The 20,750-nt window shown below is 46.3% G+C and overlaps 1 protein-coding gene across 3 annotated transcripts in view; it reads right to left on the bottom strand.

Moving 5' to 3' along the window:
- Positions 1-17,567, bottom strand: part of Arhgef28 (Rho guanine nucleotide exchange factor 28) — a 298,148-nt gene extending 280,581 nt beyond the window's left edge. Inside the window, exon 1 of one of the 3 annotated variants that reach the window (XR_007593859.1) lies at positions 17,388-17,567. Coding sequence is in view for 1 of the 3 variants with exons in the window: in XM_050153817.1 (XP_050009774.1) it covers positions 17,388-17,421 (34 nt within the window). In the remaining 2 variants the exon portion in view is untranslated. Of the gene's footprint in view, positions 1-17,154; positions 17,313-17,387 lie in introns of those variants that run through there. The other 2 variants (XM_050153817.1, XM_050153818.1) reach the window with 2 other exon arrangements.
- Between the last annotated feature and the right edge of the window lie 3,183 nt (positions 17,568-20,750).

Raw genomic sequence — 20,750 nt, 5'->3', positions numbered from 1 at the left:
TCGGTACCTGGCACGGAGCCAACAGGCCACAGTCTCTGTTCTCTCATCCATATGTACAGCAATAGTAAATCCATGCCTTAAATAATTTACCACAGAGCGAGCTGTCGCTCCTCTTTGTCTGTGCACATGGCATTTAGACTTTGCGCAAGGTCTCCATCTACATCCTGGCTTGATCAGCAGATTATCGTTTTTAGCGAAGGAGCTGGTGATATCCCTTTCATAGGTCAGAGGACAAAGAATACAAAGCACTTATCTAAAATTACACTAAGCCGGCCACAGTGGCAGTACACATCTGTAATCCCAGAACTCGAGAGGTGGAGGCAAAGAGATCAAGAGTCTAAGTCCAGCCTCGGCCACATAATGGGTTCTGCCGCCCCTCCCCCAAAAGAAAAAAACTAACGTTACACTCGGTTTGCACCCCACTCTCCCGTTTAATTTCGAAAGACCAACTGCATTTTAAATGAATACACTAATAAATAAGGATTTGTCATACCGATGTCTAGAGAATAAATCTTTAACTAACTGACTGATGCCGTAAATCCTGAGCTGCTCCTTCTATAGAGAATGGTTTCATCTTTTTTCCCCTTGAACTTTTTAAAGGCTGTTAATATCAGCGACATAAAAGGGAGCTCTGCTTAAACAGAATGCACGCAGCATGTGACGGTGTACACCTGCGGACTCAGGCTGGGGCCAGGCTCGCCTTCCAGTCCAGTCACGACAGCAGAGCAAGAGCTGTCTGAGACAGACAGACAGACAGACAGACAGACAGACAGACAGACAGAATCGTGAGCATTGAAGAGTCATGTGTTTGGCAATAGAAATATCCAAACCTTAGCGTGAACATGGCATACACCTTTTCTTGGTTTTGGTTTTTGGTTTTTTTGATACAGGGTTTCTCTATGTAACTGAAACTCACTCTGTAGACCAGGCTGGCTTCAAACTCACAGAGATCAGCCTGCCTCTGCCTCCCTAGTGCTGGGATCAAAGGCATGCGCTACCACACCCAGCCATGGTACACAACTTTAATACCAGTACTCCTGAGGGAGAGCCAGCCAGTTATCTGTGATTCTGAGGCCAATCTATTACATCAATGGCATTCTGATATCAATACATTAAGTATACTACACAGGGCTAGCTTTCATAGAGACTTTGCACATCGTATATTCAAATTGCACATCGTATACGCATTGCTCATAGAATCACGGAAAGTAAGAGATAAGGAAACTGAAGATTAAGGTACCACCGCTAGGTAGGTAGTCCTATGACTATGTATCTGCCTGACTCCTGCATGTGAAATACAGAGAAGAAGCCAAGGAAGTGAGTCTGGGAACAGAAGAAATCATGCCCAGGCAAGCTCAGCCCCTACGCTCATCCCTGAATCACACCTTAATAATACTAATACTAATATTTAATAATACTAATGCTCCCAGCTTGTCATTTTCAAGAATGCTAGCTGCTTGCATGTGTGCCTCTCAACTTAACCAAGTTCCTTCCAGTTTAGACACTGACCTCCATTACAAAAATAATACACTACAGAAAGGGTCCCCACTATAAAGCTGACATTAATCAAGCTGTTGACTTGACAATACATTATACTCTTTTTGCACACATCTTTTTATCTCTAGATAGGAAAAAGGTTCAAACGTGAAAATACATTATAGAAAGCTAATTATTAAAGACAGTCTAAAAATTCCTTTTAAAAACTTTGCTTTATTTTTATGTGCACTGGCATTTTGCCTTGGGTGTCAGGTCCTCTGGAACTGGAATTACAGACAGTTGAGAGTTGCCATGCAAGTGCTGGGAATTGAACCTGGGTCCTCTGAAGAGCAGCCAGTGCTCTTAACTGCTGAGCCATCTCTCCAGCCCCAGTCTAAAATTTCTACATATTAATGTTGTGGTGGTTTGAATAGCCCCCAAAGGGAGTGGCACAATTAGTAGGTATGACCTTGTTGGAGGAAGTACTTTGATGTGGAGGCAGTCTCTGAGGACTCATTTGCTCAAGCTTCCCTCAGTGTGACAGTCAGTCCACTTCCTATTGCCTACAAGTCAAGATGTAGTACTCTCAGCTCTAGCATCATGTCTACTTGCACACCACCATGCTCCTCTTCATGATGATGGTGAAGTGAACCTCTAAAACTGTAAGACACCCCAATTAAATGTTTTCTTCATGGTGTCTCTTCACAGCAATAGAAACCCTAACTAAGATATATGCATAGCAAAGCTATCTCTAACTGCAAAGATGTCACCTCCTCCTCTTAAAATTTAGTCTTTTGTGTTTCATGGGCCACAGTGTCAACTCCCATGCCTTTACATGTTAAGAAACACAAAGCTCCCAATTTGAAGCATGTAACCGCACATCACAAAAAAGCAAATGCTCCTGAAACCTGGAAAACCCTGCTATTTTTCATTAGAAGTTATCTGTTGTATACTTGCCCTTACAATGCATAACTCACTACAGATGTGGCCCAGCGGCAAGGCACTGGACTAGCACACAACCATAAGTACAATCCCTAGACTCTCACACACAAAAAATACTTTTAAAGAAACTTAAAGGAATAAAGGGCATTTGGGGACTGTGGCAAGTGTGCTTACTGTGCAAGTGTGAGGACCTGAGTGAGATGATCCAGAACCACATACAAAAAGCCAAGTGCAGTGACATGTGCCCACGGTCCCAGCTCTGGAGAAGCAGAGACAAGAGGATCCCTGCAACTTGCTGGCTAGCCAGTCTAGCCCATTCAGTGAGCACAAGTCCAGCAACAGATTCAAAAAAGAATGACGTAGAGAGTAACTGAGGAAAACACTTAACATCAGACTCTGGCTTCCACAGGCATGTACACATACATGCATGCATACACCCACACACACAGGCACACACATATATATATATACCAAAAAAATGAACAAAGAAATGCAGGAAATATACACCAAAAAAATTATATTCTGGCAAAGAAGAAAAGTAGTTTGTAAATCACTACATTTAAACCGCGCACTTATAAAGTCAATAGAATTTACAAAGTTTCTTTATTATCATGAAGTTTATTTTATTTAAGTTTACAGATACATATATTTTTTTTCTAGCCAGAAACTCGAATGTTCAAAGGCAAACATGGGTGCAAAAGTGGCATTATATATTTAGGGGTAACCAACAGTTACCTAACTGGACCCCCACTCACCAGAAGAGAATTCATACCTGTACTGTAAACCTAGCCAGGCACCTGTGGTGGATAAGGCCATGGAACCTAGAAGAGGACCTTTTATTGCCACTTTCTGAAACCAGGGCAATTCTAAATTCCTAAAAACACAGATACGCAGGTAAGTGTAGCTTTCCCTGCTCTTCTGGAAGCTTCTTTTCACAGTGACAAAGACCACCATAGGGATCCACAACTGCTTTAACTATGGAGATCAGCTGACCATGTGATGCCCAACCCCTCCATCTACATCTACATCTACGGGTACATCTACAACATGACCCCTACTCTTGAGACGCAGGGAGAATGGCAGAAGAGGAAGCGGAAAGACTGTAAGAGTCAGAAGGTCAGAATGCTGGCTGGGAGATGGTGTCTTCTACCTATGACAGGAGCTGCACCATGAAACCTTAATGGTGACCTAAATAAGACCTGCTCATCGCCGACACTGGCTGACATTCTAATGTGGATGGGGAAATTCTAACAAGAATCCACACCCGGATGAAGAGTTACAGTCAACTAATTGCCGCTGGGAGAGAGAGAATCAGTCTTCTCCGGATCAAGCCCCCAATAGGTGATCCAATCCCAAGTGGTCAGCTCAAAACATAGCAGGTTGTATTTTTATGCATGCATGTGTGTGTGTGTGTGTGTGTGTGTGTGTGTGTGTGTGTGTGTGTGTGTGGTGCATGTAGCAATAAAAACTAAAGAAGAGATCATGGATTTGTGAGGGAGCGAGGGGGTGACATGGAGAAATTGGAGGGGGATATAAATGATATATGAAATTCTCAAAAAAACAAACCAACTAAATGTAAAAGGAGAAAGGCAGCTTCTGATCTGTTTCGTTTCAAAGTCCCTCATGCCCGTTGTAAAAATAATTATTGCTTAGTTACAAATGGATACACACACACAATAATAGAAAAACAAAAGCCATCCTTAATCTCTCCACAGATGACTCTGGGAACAATGCTTCACCTAAGTTCAGCCTTAGCTATAATCTGGCCAGAGCCACGTCTTCAAATCCCTTTGGAAAATCCTACGTGCTGGGTCCATAAAGATCCACTCTCCAGACAAAGGCATCCTGACTGGACGCGTCCAAAATAGCTCTCAAAGGCAAACAAACAAAAGTCACAGTGCACCAGCCACTCCGAAGAAGGGAGAAGAGGAACCCGAAAGGCTATCGGCTGGGGAAGTCAGCCACATATTTGGAATTCTACAGGAATAAGCTAGCAACAAGAAGAAAACAGGCACCTGGCAGGAAAAAATGCAAAGGAAATTATTGAGACGTGATACACTTCCTGTCAAAACAACACGCGAGGGGGTGACTCATTCCATCAGCATCTTCTAGAATCTGTGCAACTTTCAATGCTCCATAAGTTCAACCATGTTGACCGTGGTGCAGAAGGATTTTGTGGGTTTTGCTTTAAATACTAATCTATTCATGTCACCCTGTGCCCAAAACACATAGAAAGCAGAGTGTACTCCCTGTGTCTCCACAGCCATGCCCCTTCTTGTCACCAAGGCGAGACAGATAGCACGGTGTCAATGGCCTTCCTTTGTTTACTTTTGGCTTGAGCTGTGGCCTTCGGTGCTCTTCAGTCTAAAGAAGTGCTTAGCCCTAGAATGGAGCGCCGCCCTTCAGCTCACTGTTGACACACTAAGAGAGCCACCAGGATCTTTATCAGACACCTCCAGAATCTGTCAAACCGATAGCATTCTCAAGTATCCGAGGTCAGAAAAATACAAAACTAGAGGCTTCCATATATTCTCCCTGCACCCCACCTCTGGGCCATCTCGCCAGCCTTACAGATGAATGTAAGACGCGGGGCTGTTATAAATGAGCAGGTTGTCAAAGAAAGTTTAAGTTAGTGTGGCCTGTGTTTTGACTTTCACGTGTGTGTTTACGTGTGTGCTGCCAGTTGGTGAACCCTGGGCCTTGCATATGCTAAGCAAGCACTCTGCCACCAAGCTACGACAATCCCTAATCTAAACTGTTATACATAATTCTGCCTGATGATACCCAAACTTTCCTCCTCCTCAAATAGCTCCTGGAGCCCTTGTATTATTTCCAAGGCCAACTATGAAAGCTTTAAAGTCTGGACAAAGAGGACCATGAGTGATCGTCTTAAGGAAAAACAAAACGACTACAGTGGCTTGTGCTGCAATCCGAACGTCCGGGGTTCCTCCAGCTTCACTTAGGAGCTAAGGTGAAGTGCTCAGTTTTTCACTCTATTCCTTCACTGCTGTCTTCCTGTCTGCGTGCTTTAATGTTTTAGGCTATTTTATGTATGTGTATGTGTGCTATTTGAGTGAGTGTGCACGTGTACGCAGGTGTCTGCAGGGGCTGAAAATGGGCGTGAGATACCCTGGACGAGAGTTAGAGGAAGTTGTGAGGAACCTGACGTGGGTTCTGGGAACAGAACTCCAGTTCTCTGCAAGCGCAGCCACTGCTCAGAACCACTGAGGCATCTACCCAGCCCCACACTCTCGTGTCCCTATTGTCACCAAAATTTTGCCATACAGATTTCATTTACAACACCATGATTGAGGGGGAAAGGGGGCAATATTTGATGCCTATTCTATCAGGCATGGCTTCCAGGAAAAAAATTAAAAATGACTTCACTCGGACTGCTGAAAGCACCCTGTGCACACCATCTCCACGCCTGTGCACACCATCTCCACGCCTGTGCACACCATCTCCACGCCTGTGCACACCATCTCCACGCCTGTGCACACCATCTCCACACCACTGCCTGTCGTACGGCAGCACAGTGGCTGATTCAGCTGCCCCGAGAATCCGAGTGAATCGGAGGCCTCTTATTGCTGGTCCCACAGAACCCCGCATATGTCTCCAAGTAATTATTATTAGCCACACTCAGTGAAGGCTCAAAATTCCAATAGAACCTCCACAAAAACTCCCTGAAGTGGGAACGCTTTAGAAAGAACTTCTAGGTGATTAGAGAATTTCGAAGTCCTACCCCAACCCCAGCAAGTCAAACCCCAAATAGAGCAAGGTCAGGTTCCTGCCCTAGTGTATAAAGCAGCCATGAAATAGAATATCTCGAACTTGACATATCCTAAAAGTTGAAGGGATGCCAAGCTTTAAAATATGGTTCCTTATGAGTATAATTTGGGACCTTTTATATTGATCATTGAGAAGCACATGATAAACTAGGTTTTAGAAATTTGTTACACCAGGCATTGTGGCCCACTCGTTTAATCTCAGCACACAGAAGGCAGAGGCAAGAAGATCTCTATGAATTCACGGCCAGCCTGGTCTACAGAGTGAGCTCCAGGCAGCCAAGGTTACTACACAGTGAAAACCTGTATAAAAAGAAAGATCACAGTTTGAGAGAAAATTGGGCTGAAGGTGGTGAAAAGAAAAAAGAAAGAAGGAAGAGATGGAATGATCTATTATAAATGTTCTTACTTTGTGAAAAACTGGTATTTATCAAAAATGTCTTACATTTCAGGCCATGTTTTCCATCGAGCCTAAAAGCAGTGTGGTACATTAGATTCTGCTGTTAAAATGACATTAATATCTATCTCCAGTCATCTTAGAATTCAATTAAAGTAACTCCTGGATTATTACTGACTCATTCCGCCTGGCTACTCAGGAAGGGCTCTGACCACAATGTCACGAGCTGCTGTGACAGAGTCCTCCCTGAGAACCAACAGTCCTCCCCTGTGAAGACACAATGCTGGATGACTATCTTCAAATCCAGCTTCCTGAACATGTGCATAAGGCCAGCCAAGGCGCCTCTGGGAACCAGACCCTATGCCAGTTATGCACGGGAGGTTTAAGGCACCATCCTCCCTCTGAAAGCTTGAAAGTGGAGCCAGGCCTGGTGACACGGACCTGGAATCCCAGCTGCTCTAGAGGCTGAGATAGGAAGAGTGTGCAAGTTCAAGGTCTGCCTGAGATGAAAAGCGAGTTTGAGGCCAGTCTAGGCAGCTAAGGGGGCTAGAAATGTAGGCAGGATAGAGCGCTTGCCATGCATGGTGCCCTAAATTCGGCCACCATTATCTATCCTTCAGCCACTGGTGTAGTTGGGAGGGGGTGGTGGGACCCTAGAGATGAAGTGCACAGTGGGATGGGACAGCCCCAAACCCTTGGATTTCAGATGATATCATCAGAGCCCAACAAGGTAACATGACCCACATAGGATTTCAATACAAATTTCAGTTCTGACCCAACCCGAGGCATACCCAAGACTGGAAATACTTCTAATCCCTTCCTCCGGCAGATCACCTCGTCACCAGCCGTCAAACCCAGCTCACAGTAACCAGACTGTTTCCAACTCATTTACTCCGCATATCTTACCTACTTCCTATTTCTCCTGCTGCATAGCCACTCCTGGAGAATGATAGCTAATAAAAATAAAGACTTCTGCCAGGAACGCAGAAGGAAAAAGAAAACCTGGCTCTTCGGGCCAGAGAGATGGTTCTGTGGCTAAAAGCACTCACTGCCAAGCCTGACGACCTGAGTTCAAAACCCGGGATACGCATGGTAGAAGGAGAGAACCATGGTGCACACCTATACATATACATACATGCATGCGTGCATACATAAATATGTATAGACATATACCAAAGTAGTAATATTTTTAAGGTTTAAAAATCTCTTCTAGTAGCTGGAGAGAGAGCTCTTGCAGAGGACCCTGGGCTCTGTTCTCAGCACACACATTGCAGCTCACAGTGGTCTAACTCCAGTTCCAGGAAGTTCAATACCCTCTTCTGGCCTCCTCAGGCACCAGGCACATACATGGTGCACATACATACACACAGGCAAAACACTGGGACACACCAAATAATTAACAACAACAAACAAAACCTGTCCTGATAAATCAATCTCCAAAGAAGACTTAGTACGCTATCAAGGCAAGGCCTCCTTAAGGCGGTCATGGGAGGCTGCTTTCTCTAGCTCAGCCCCATGTCTGTTAAACTTGGAAGCAAAATACACAGTTAACCATAATGATCCAGTGGTTTGGAGTGTTCAATGCTATTCGGAAGCCACCTCAGGTCCCTACTGGCATATCATTATAAGATTTGTTTTGTTTTTGTTTTATTGCTTTTTGAGATAGGGTTTCTATGGGTAACTGTCCTAGCTGTCCTGCAGCTAGGTCTTGCAGACCAGGCTGGCCTTGAACTCACAGAGATGCTTCTGCCTCTGCCTCCGAAGAGTGCTAGAATTAAAGGCGTGCACCACCACCGCCTGGCCCATATTATAACATTTTTAACACCTCTAGAAGGTTAAAAATGAAAGGGTGTGAAGGCTTTGTCTCATAATGAACAAATTTTTGTCCAAATTCTGACCTTTGAACTAAACATCAATAATATCTTCGCACTGTTTCTTCTCGATGAGCAAGCTTTGGAGGTCCCACAAGCACCTCACATGACAACCTGGAGTGACCAGAAACACACTACTGAGAGACACATTTCTACTTTCAGGGGTAAGAGCACTTGTTATAAGAAAGAAGACCTGACTGAGTTCAAATCCCCCTCCCCCTTGAGGACCAATAAACACCAGTGAAGGATGGAAACAGGAGGATCACTGGGGCTTGCTACTCGTCACCCCAGATTCAGAGTCAGTGAACAGCTCTGTCTGGAAGTAATAAGGCAGAGAGTGGACAGGACACCTAACACCTTCCTCTGGGCTCAGCGTGTGTGCAGGGGTGGATACACATCCACAAAAAAAAAAAGCAAACAAACAAATTAATTTTGAAGCTGGGACTATAGCTCGGTGATAGAACATTTACTCTGTGTGCACATGGTCTTGGGTTTAATCCACAGCAAACACACACACACACACACACACACACGCACATGAAGACACACACAACTCTAGTAAAAGATCTTGTACAGGAAACCTGTTCAGTCTCTGGGGGGCTGTGATAACTGATACAAAAGCCCCTTCCAGAACTCCATGCCTGATAACTTTTGACAAGTTGAAATTTTGGCGGCTCTGAAAAGCAGCATTCGCGAGCTAAGCGAGCTACACATGACAGTGGCTTTCTGAAGGACAAGGAAGTCAGGCTGCACTCAACCACAGCCATAAACCAAGGCCTTAATTTTCACCACCTCACACCATCCGAATCCGCCTCCACCAAACGTTACTCACAATTAAATCGCATCCAAAACATCCTCCCAGGGTTCAAGCAGAAGGGTGGGGAGTTCAAGGTGATCTTTAGTTTCATCTACTGGGATCAAGGCCAACTTGGGCTCCCGACCCACTTTCAAGAACAGAAATGAGGGAACCGTGCTCCTAAGAGTTGGGTCAGGCAGGAAGAAGCCCAAACAACCCTGAATTCTTTCAATAAAATGTTCTTCTCAACTTAGTTTATAAGGGTGTCGAGGGCAGAGCCTTGTGCCAGTGACAGAGTGGAGAAGAATGCCAAGGACACGGGGAGAACTCTGTCTGCTCGGACTTCGTCTTATTCAGAGAGAGGTGATGTTTTGATCAGAAAGGAGAGGGAAAGGCAGGACTCTAACTCCCTGCTATGCAGAGTACTTGCCTTGCATATGTGGGACCCTAGGGCTTGGAGATCTTTTGACTATAATCCATGGGGAACCGTGGAAAAGAGCAGAGGAGTCAATCCAGGAGGTAAGCATTGCCATTACAATGTCTAAAAGCAGAGCCTACAGAGTCTAGGCAGAAGGCATTCCATGTTGCTCCCGAATAAGGTTCTGGAGAGCATGCAGGGGGCTGATATGCAAGAACTTCAAAGAGAAAGACTTGGAGCCAATGGGGCTCTCAACAATGAGTTACTTGAGAACTGGCCCCACATCCCTGGGTGGAGGCAAAACAGATACAGTGTACATCCTTGTGACAAGAAGGAGGGTTAACAGTGTGAGGTGCTGATACAAACGGTGGCCATTAGTTCCCTCTGCCTGACACAGCCTACCATCTCTTTGAAGAAGCCTGTGGAGACACCCATTCCACCCCACCTCAACTTTAGCCTAAATGGCAGGGGTTTATATGCTAAAGATTACAGTTGTGAATGTGATAATTTATTAACACACTAACCAGTTTGGAAAGGGTAGAACAGTCATACGCAAGGAAGTAAGTCCAAGAGAGATAAATATCTCCAAGGACTACAAAGGTGACCGCGAGCCTGTGAATGAGGTGCGGCTCAGCCGTAACACACATTGACCGGAGCTTTGTAATCACAAGATGGTTATAAACTTCAAGGATCAATTGCACGGCTCACCAGCACCGCAGCTGCAAAGTCATTGTTTCCAGGGCTCTGTGGGAACGAATTTAGAGACTAGATTGCTAAACCCTTATAATAGAGAGATCCAGATGGCAGCTAGCTGTTCAGGTGACATGAACGGCCTGACCCTAAGTCTGAATGGCAGCTGATGGTCCCCCATGAGCTGGGAGCTGAGGGGACTGTGGTTCTGCTGCACTCCATCAGATGTTGTCGGCAAAAAGCACATTCTGAGAAGAAAGTGGCAGATTGGAACATTCAGCACAGTAAGAGAATTCAAAACCACATATGTCATCAATTTTTAGAAATGTCCTTACAAGAGCAATTGTTCAGAATGGCCTGCCTGCGGCAGAATCATGGTGAAGTTGGCTGAGAGAAACACCAAGGGAACATCATTCAGTGTTCAGCAACCTCAGCTTCCCACAGACCAGACTGTCTTTACTGCCTAGACGCTCCTTCTCACTGTACTGGGACAGCTGGTTAGCCATTTGGGGGTATGCTATGTGGGTGAGATTTGCACTGGCAGAGACCAGACAGAAACTTCCAGGTGTCTGTCAATCTAAAAATTCAGATTCCATCAAGAACTTCATTTGTTTCTCCTGACATAAAGAAACCACTTCTTGAGAGAGGTCCACAGAGCGACCCTGATACATCAAGAAGGACAGCCGTCTGCTTCCTTTCTGAGCATCCTTGCATCCCTGCATCCCAGGGGTTTCTAATGTAATCCAGACACAGTACACAGGAGCACACCACTGCTAGTCTTTATGGAGATGTTGAAGACTGGAAAGACTTCGGATGATTATTAGCAAAAAAAAAAAAAAAAATTAATCAACTAACACATGTGCACTGTACTTTAAGCTCCTACAAAATAGCCTAAATCAGGATCCCTGCCACCATTGGTCATCAAAAAAAAAAAAAAAAAAATTAATCAACTAACACATGTGCACTGTACTTTAAGCTCCTACAAAATAGCCTAAATCAGGATCCCTGCCACCATTGGTCATCTAGTCAGGCTGGGACACTGAGAGTCACACAGAAACACACAGCAGGCCCAGTGCCTGGTGGCAAGGGAATCAGTGAGAAGGACCAGCAGGATAGTGACGAGGGCTGAGACAGAAAGGCAGCTCTGGGGCTACTAAGTTAATCAAAGGCTTCCAGTGTTTGAGCTGGGCATCAAGGATTTACAATAGGTTCTCTCTTGTTCACAGGAGAGAAGAGGCCTCCTGTGAATAAAGCCAAGCTAGAAATGGAATGACTTCTCAGTACCAAAGGGCTACCAGCTCCCTAACCCTCACAGATCCTAAAAATCCCAAGATGCTCAAGGTTCACAGACACGGGTATAGTATCTGCATGTAATCTGTGAACTTCCTGCGTGCTAGATAATTTCTAATAACCAATGCAATGGCAATGCTATGTGCATACCTGTGGCCCAATTTTATGCAGGTGATAACAGCCAGGAAATAATCGGTACGTATTAGATACAGGATTAACTTGCAACCCACAGTTCGCTGGACCCAGGGAAGCAAAACGGTGAATACAGCTGGCCGACCATATACAGCAATCATTCCGCATGGCTGGTGGAGGCAAAGTGTTCACCAAAACAAACGTCAGAGGATGACTGGCATGCCAACGGCATAGAAGGAAAACCATGGGAAGAGGTAGGCACTGCTCCCTTCTGGAGACACTGAAGGACGAAGAATGCCAGAAACAGCCAGGAAGGTGGCAAATTCAGCTCACGCTGGAGCGACCTCTTTTTCAAATGATGTCAGGTCCATCTGGAATGATCCTGGTGAATAGAATATCCCAGGTTTGAAATCCTGCAGGAGGGGCTCAGAAAGAATTGTCCACAGTCCCATCCATCAGAGGGAACCCTGGACATTCTAAAACTCTAGCATTTGGGTATACATCTAACCATGAGGTCTGTGGAGCAAGGAAAAGGGGAACGGTTGAGAAAGAACCAGGTGGCAATGCACAGGCAATCAGCCAGAGTGCTTACAGGGAAAGGCAGACATCGCAACCAAGGATCCTTTGCCTGAACCACTCAGCCCTGCAGAAATGCCGTAGAAGTCCTTCGTGAGATTGACTTCCTTTGCTCCAGAATTTGTCTGTACCATGAAATTAAAGAAACATTCAGCTTATCAGTGCCACACTATCCCACAAGGGGACCAGGTAGCCCGCTGACCCATGCACGTGGGATCCAGACTTCCTTGTCGGCAACCTCTTGGGACTAAATCCAGAAAGATAACCTTAGTCTTTCAGTGCACTGACTGTAAATGCTTATGACCACGGCTGCAGCCACAGTGCTGACCTGGAGATCGTGCATGCCCAGCCTTGTGGATTACGGCCAGAAAAGCTGAATGGACTGAGACTCCGGGCACTTGTAAATTTCAGGACGGCACAGAATGTTCGAACTGAGAAGGTCTTAGAGACCATGGATCTCATCCTTTCTGGATTAAGCAAGACCAATAATGACTCCTACTTGCCCAAGGTCACACAGACGGGAGGTTGTGAAGAGGTCTGTGCCTGCTTTAGATTCCCAGCCAAGGACAGTTTGCCCTGGATCACACTGACCTCTTACCGCCTTTCCAGCTGGAAAGCAGGCAGGTGCTGGGGACCAAACCCAGGGCCTCACAAGCTGGGCTTGTGTTCCATCTACCACTAAGCGCCACCTCTAACCAGTGCCACTCTAGAAATGGTCCATTGCCATTTGTTGTCAACATAATGTCCACCAGTTTGTGACACTCCATAGTTTATCTCATCAACCAATGAGGCACGTTACTGTTAACCTGGTTTCACTTTTTTTTTTTTAAACCCAGTATGCATGCTGGGCAAGGTATTCCACCACTGTGGATTATGTCCTGCCCTTGTTATTTCCTTTTCAAAAAACAGAAAATTCTGAGGGAGAGAGTGGTCACAAAGCCAGGACAAAGACAGGTCTTGTACACTGTGGCTTCAAAGTCTACACTAGAAAACATCTCGTTAGAGTTTATGACATATGAACTCTTTATAGAAAGAGGAAAAGAGAGTAAGCATGAACACCACAGGCAGGATTACCAATGCCGTAATGAACTTAAAATCTATCTGCTTTTAAAGTGTCCAGTGGATCTCTCGGGCTGACTAGACAGCTCAGCAGATGACGGTGCTTGCTCCCAAACCTGATGAGCTAAATTCAGTCCTGAGAACTCACATGGCAGAGGGAAGGAACTGATTACTAAAAACTGCAAAGCTGCCCACTGACCTCCACATGTGTGCACACACAATAATACACACACAATAATACATACTTACATACATACATACATACATACATACATACATACATTGATTTTAAAAATTCTCTTGGTCATACATTTGAACTTTAAATTCCTATGACATGTGTTTATTTGCTTGTTTGTTTCGCGAGTGTTTCTATGCCTTGACTCAGTTGTGGAGGTCAGAGGAAAGCTTTCAGGCATTGATTTTCTCTTCCCGCCATATTATCTGGCTCAGCAACAAGCACCTTTATCCTCTGAGCCACCTCGCCAGCCCTCAGTTATCTGTTTGTTTAGGAAATGTCTGGATACATGCTTAATGGGACTATAGAAAGCATGCTAGCATTTCAAGTACATATTTTTCTCATGCTCATTCGTCACAAGAAGCTTGCCCCTTGCCAGAGGTAGGAAGTGACTCGCCTGCTGGTTTGGAAGTGTCTCTTCTGGGCAAGCTTAAGTTACTGCCCGCTGCCTGCTTTGGTGGCCCTCCCCCACAACACATGCATACACACACCCTTCCGTTCTTCAAGGGACATCACTCTTAGGTTAACTTTCCACTGAAATCAAATCTCAAATTAGTAATAGCTGAACTGAAACCAGAGACTGAACCTCTAAAGATTAATAAAATATATTTTTGATAAGATATTCAAACCCAACATCACTGGAATAAATAACCAACATTCAATTATATATTTTTCACTTTCCCTCTTACTAAAGAAATGATGTCAAACCTCATTATCTCGCTTACCCAGGAGAAGAAATCCAGGAGCAATAACAGCTCAAATAAGCAAATTACAACTGTATCTAAGATCAAATTTCGGGGAGAAAATGGAGTGCATTAAGAAGATATACTGCCACGTCGACTCATTTCCCCGGCCAGATGTCTTCATTGTGGAGCAAGCAAACGTCCATTCTGCAAAGAGGACCAATCCTAAAAACACAAGAGCCACACAAGTGTCACCCTGTGCCTGAAGTCAACCACCCAGGCAAGGAAAGCCAAGGGCAGTCACAGGTACACAGCGACCCTCAAATTTGCTGACTGGGTGAAAAGTGAAGAAAGTTTCCACAGAGCGTTAGGCACGTGGCCCAAGCAACAATGCTTCGCGTTTCGACAACATCTTTTCAATACCGTCATAACAGCAGTGGAACCAGCTACCAAGGACTGGATGAAAGGGCAGACTACAATCTATCTGCTCCAGAAAAGAAAAACTAAACAAAACCTCTCCTTTGCATACCTGACCTGCACCTGGTAAGCAAGAAAACATCTCTGCGCTCAGCTTTGCCTAAGCAAGAGATTCGACCCAAACCCACCGAGCGGCAAAACGTTTACAGTGCAAAATACCGTGTTTCAAATACACTACTGCTTTTGATTTAGCTGCCCAACATGAGCCAACTCTTCAAAACAAATCTTACCTAAAGTCACAGGGGGGACAAGCCCAGTGCTACTTCTGTCCCACTGACAGTAACACAGGTACCATGGCGATGAAACCAAATCTACACACCAGAGCTGTCCTATCACCCAGGACACTGAAGCATAATGAAATTATAGCCATCTGGGACTTCGAGAGTAATCTGGGCTCTATTTGGCCCTCTCCTAACCATTTACTGACAGAAAAGGGGTTTCCAACATTTACATTATGAATCTTTCCTCTTGGGAGTCAAGACTTGACCATAAACTCTAGCAGATGTTGGTTAGAGCCTAAGTACAAATTTTATACAAAACGCTTAATCTTAAAGTAACAGTATATCCCGCCACTTAATACCACTCGGGTTTTTGCTCTTCTCACATGGCATACTAAAGGAAAGAAAGCCACGTGTATCGAAGCACTTCTGAAATGCCTCTCCAGTGGAAGTCTTAGCCACAAGAATAGATTCTTATGAGAACACAATAAGAAAATACTTCAGAATTCTCCAAAGCACCCCCATGATTTAAAAGAAAAATGTACTGAAACCCTAGATGGGCTAATGAAATTTCACAGACCCTTCATTACCTACTGATTTCCTTCTGCGCCTTGAAACATGTCTTAACTACTGAGAGGGCAGACGGCACTTCAGAGGAAAGTCCCGTAACACACCTGTTAGGGAACTGGCTCACCATTGGCTCGGCTGTGCGGCCTTGATAAGAGAGAAAACAGGCAAAGGCAGCGCGAACACTGGTTCTCTGTTCTTGTCTCATGTCACATTAGCCAGAACACTCCCAGGAGCTCCAGACCCAAGAACTAGTTCTGTGCCTCAGTTTCCCTACCCACTAACTATCACCACTAAGTATCCGGTGTGATACTATACAAGTTCTATAATCAAAATAATTACACATAATCACCTATAAAGTCCCCATCAGAACATTAATTACACCCCTATTTGTTTTAACAACATCGACATAAAAAACCAAGGCAGACGTACGGAAACCTTCCCTGGGCAAGGATAACAGCACTTGGATTATTGCGTCCAAAGCAGATCCTACAGAACCTAACTAGGGCGAGGCTTTGGTTTTGCTTGTGCTGTGAGAATAGGATTTCATTCACAGACAGCTTCGGGGCCCAGGAACACAAGAGGACAAAACATAGAAAAGCAGCGAGTCCGTTCTTTATAACTGTTTCTTGATATAGAATCAATGTGCAGAACCAGTGGTCAGTCTCCACGACTTGGCGCACCTAAAGACTGGAACTCCAGCAGGGGTCAGAGAGCCAAAAGCTGGCAAACACAGATGTTGCCCTTCCCCCGGGCCCACCCAGCTGTAACCAATAGGCGGGCGCTGTGGGCTCCTAAAGTAGTCTCCCTTAGAAACCTGACTGGTGTCTGGGAAACGAGAGCTGGGTTTCCTGGGTGGTCCGAACACCCAGTGTCCACAGGGCTCACAATAAGCGAGAATGCCTTCTCCGCCCGTGACCCCTACCACCCACACTCGAGTATTCCAGCGAAAACCCGTGAAACAAGTGCATGCATTCCCACGGAACCCTAAAGGCCCCTCCCAAGCAAGATTATCATAGATGCTTTTGTAAACTCAGCAAACGTTTTCCACTGAAAGAAATGTCCTGAGTTTGGGACTGACCAGCAGTCTGGGGTCCCCCAAGCACCTGAACCCCAGCCAATAGCACAGATGGGAAGAGGGAACCCTGGCTCTCGAGACGCTCCCTTCTCCACCACCCTCATGCCATTGATTTCCACCGCTCGCGGTGAGCTGCGGTTGAACTCCCTCACCCTCCGCCCCTTCCCACCCCGGTGCCCGAGGGAATGAGGGGTGGCCGCTGCCTCCGCCCGCCCCGGTGCGCTCAGCCACTGCCTCCTCCGACCCCGCAGCGCCTAGCACTTGTTGCCTTGCCCCAGAGACCAGGAGGCGGCGCCCATCCCTCCGGCTGCCCAGCCGGCAGGGTGCAACCTCTCGCCACCTCTGCGGACCCCTGCGTCCTCGGAGACCCTGAGAAACTTTGTCCCCTGAGAACTCAGGTGGGCAAACTTCACCCAGGGCTGCGGGGAGACAAGAGGGATGGCTCTCCCGCAATCAGCCTTTACCTGGAGCTGTGGCCCGGGAATGCCGGGAGCCCTGGCCAGGCGCTGTCCCCGCGGCCTGCCGAGGGCTACACACCGGCCAGCGTCGCCCGGAGCGAGCGGGGAAGCCGGTCCCCAGCTGCCCACGCCCCTCCGCTCCGCTGGTCGCACCGAGGGGCGGAGTCACCGCTCCCCCGCTCGCCCGCCGCGCCCACAGCTGGGGCCGCCCCCGCGCCCCCCGGTTCCCGCCTGCCCACCTCCGGCCTGCCGGGCTCGCCGCCACCTCCTCATCACATGGCCGCGCCCGCCACCGGCTCCAGGAGGAAACCTGAAGCTGCTGTGACTCTGCCGCCCCCCCTCTCCCTCCGCGGGGCGGCGGCCGTTCGCCTCGGCTTTCCTCCCGCGGCGGGCGCGGAGCGGGACCTGCCGGGCCAGGGCAGGGTTGCACCCTAGCGGCGACGCCCGCTCGCCCCGGGGGCCTCCACGCCCTGGTGGCGCCGGAGGAAGGAGCTGGCCTGTCCGCTCCTAAGGGGAGCAGTGCCAAGCCCTAGGGAGGCTCGGGTTGTCCTCAGCCCAAAGCCACCACACCCGGGACATAATAGCACCCGGGTCTGTTACAATTTTCAAAGCAGCAGTCCTCTTAATTCATGGGAATGATGGATGTTACTCTGGTCCAAAGCTTTACAGGCTCGATTCCCTAGGCTTTTCTGCACACAGGTGCCTAAATGGCATCTTTAAAAAAAAAAAAAAAAAAGGTTTTTTTTTTTTAGAAAGTCATACAATACTCAGCAATGTGAAGGGACCCCCCCCCATCTTGCTGCACCTAGTTACTGGGTTACTCAACCCCAAGGTAAAAATTCTCTTCATTACACGGCTCACCATAAAATGATAAGTTTAAGACGACTGTTGCAGCTTTAAATATGAAATTATGCATCTGTTCTTCCAAAATGACCTTGAATATTGGCTTTATTTTCCTCAAGATGTCTACGTGAACATGAGAGAAGTGGTGGCCCCAAGAAGCTGGGCCACCAACTCTCCCAATCAGAAGCAGGACCCCTCCCTAACCATCACCACCAGATGCCCTGGGCCGCCCTCCTAATGCTCCTGGTTTAAAGAGTGACGGGATAGCAAGAATAGACGTCCAGGGGTCCGCGGTCTTTAGTCCTGTCCCAGCATGGACTCTGCTCTTCCTTCCTGATAAAGGACCTGTCACTGGCTTGAACTACTCTTGACCTTTACACTTGCATCAGCTGACCTCACACTGCAGCGCCTTGGGCCCCAAGAAGAGCCCTCAGCATTGAAGAATTTCAAGGTCCTGAAATTAAAAAAAAAAAAAAGCAATAATATTATTTTCAAACATCAATGTGAAAATGTCAAGCGGAGAGTATCTCCATCGACACACCAGACCAAAACTGTTTCCAAGCTGGTTAGCAGAAAAGTTCATAAAAGAAGCCTTCGTTGTTGATCTCTTTGTTGCCGTCATCCTTTTATTTCTTTTTTTCCCTTTTTCATTGATTCTGTCATATAGCTAGATAAAAAGGCAAGGAATTGTGGGAAGAGAAACCGTTATTTATACGCCATTACCCAAACCTCTTCCACACTAAAAAGAAGCAAAAGAGAAAACTGTCTCTAACACTCTCAGCAGGATTGTGGACGAGGACATGGAACCCCACTAGCTGCAGCTCTTCTTGCCCTCTCTCTAGCACTGAACTTGATCAATATTTAAATAAGTACTTGGCTTTCACCTGCTCTAGGTTTAAACTCTAAGCGCCTGCTCTGGCGACTTCAAAAGAAGCCGGTGACTGCCTGAGGCAGGAAGATATCCCTTGTGTAAAGAATCTCTTGCATCTGATTGAACTCACTCCTGCAGACACAGGTCGCTCAGGACACCAGTAGCGCTGAGTGGGGCTGGAGCTGCAGGTGTTTAAAATTGAGGTGAAGCCTGCCATTCTCAGGCCACAGACAAGGAGTGTTCAGTCAGGAAGAGAGCCGGTGGGCACTCCTGCTGGCATTGCCCCAGCTTTCCGTTGAGTCTGCTGCAGTGTCCCAGCTGGTCTGTCTTGTCTAGCAGTCCAACCTCCGTTCTTCCTTGACCTTTATTCTACCCAGACCTCCTCCATAAGCCCCTTCTCCATTGTTCTGCTTTCTTCCACCCTCCGACCTTTGACAGAGAGCCACAGTCTTATCACACGAAGTAGTCCTTGCTTATACTTGCTGTCATAGGCAGGACTATTAAAAATTCTTACTCTGTTTCCAACGTGCCCTTTCGAGGACAAAGAGCTGATGATCTCCAGTCCTGACACAGGGCACCTGGGGAGTTTTGAATGTTAGTTTAGTTGTTTTTTTTTCTTCAGTCGGGTATGCAGTATGGAAAATGTCCATCACAATGTGTGAACATTAATGGATAAGAATTAGTCCCAATTCTGTTATCACCTAGTAGTTCCCTATACTTTATTTCCTTCGTTAATAACTCTGCAAACATAAATAAGAAAATCCAGATTAGGCTATGAGCATTAACTGGCCAACCAATACACCGTTCCAAGTAAGTTTCATTGACTTAAATGAAAGCTTGGTCTGAGAAGATGGCCAGTTTGTCAGGAAATGGGACAAACTTCAGAATTAGAAAAAGAATGACCTTGGGCACATAGATCTTTCTTTTTTAATATTTATTTATTTATTTATTATGTATACAATATTCTGTCTGTGTGTATGCCTGCAGGCCAGAAGAGGGCACCAGACACTATTACAGATGGTTATGAGCCACCATGTGGTTGCTGGGAATTGAACTCAGGACCTTTGGAAGAGCAGGCAATGCTCTTAACCTCTGAGCCATCTCTCCAGCCCCCACATTGGTCTTTCTAAGCCTTCATTTCTCCATCTGTAAAACGTGAATAGTGTCTGCAATCACTGTGGAGATTAAAGGCCTGGCAGTGAACGCAGACTGAAATGACAAGGACACATAAAATAGTGATAAGCAATATTTCAGAGGATGGAACATTAGAAAACTTCTTTCTTTAAAAAAAAAAAGATGTATTTAGTTTTTAATTATGTAAATGTGTGCATACCTACCTGGGGGAGCAGGTCTATGTACATGTGGATGCAGTACCTGCAGAACTCAGAAGAGGGCTGCACGCCCCCTGGAGCTGCAGTCGCAGGTAGGCTGTGAGTGTGGATGCTGGGAACCGAACCCTACTTGTCTGCAAATGCAACACCAGCCCTTAACCATCAGGCATCTTGTCAGCAAGCACTTAAAATCAGATGGCAAATTCTAGATTTTTACACACTTCCTTGGTCTAAAGTCGGGGCACATAGAGAAAGGAGGCTGTTCTAGGTAGGGTATCATGACTGTGATGAAACACTGTGACCAAACCATGGGGAGGAAAGGGTTTGTTTTGTTTAGACTTCCATTTCACTGTTCATCATGGAAGGGAGTTAGGACAGGGACTCAAGCGGGGCAGGAACCTGGAGGCAGGAGCTGATGCAGAGGCCATGGATGGGCTTACTCAGCCTGCTTTCTTATAGAATCCAGGACTACCAGCCCAGGGATGGCACCACCCACAATAGGCAGAACTCGCCCTCATCAATCACTAATTAAGAAAACGTCCCACAAGCTTGCCTAC

The sequence above is a fragment of the Alexandromys fortis genome, unplaced genomic scaffold, assembly GCF_014885135.2.
Source record: "Alexandromys fortis isolate MF-2015 unplaced genomic scaffold, M_Fortis_MF-2015_v1.1 scaffold_79, whole genome shotgun sequence".
Lineage (NCBI taxonomy): Eukaryota > Metazoa > Chordata > Mammalia > Rodentia > Cricetidae > Alexandromys > Alexandromys fortis.
The sequence above is the reverse complement of the archived record's forward strand: the minus strand, read 5'-3'. Positions and strand labels throughout refer to the sequence as shown.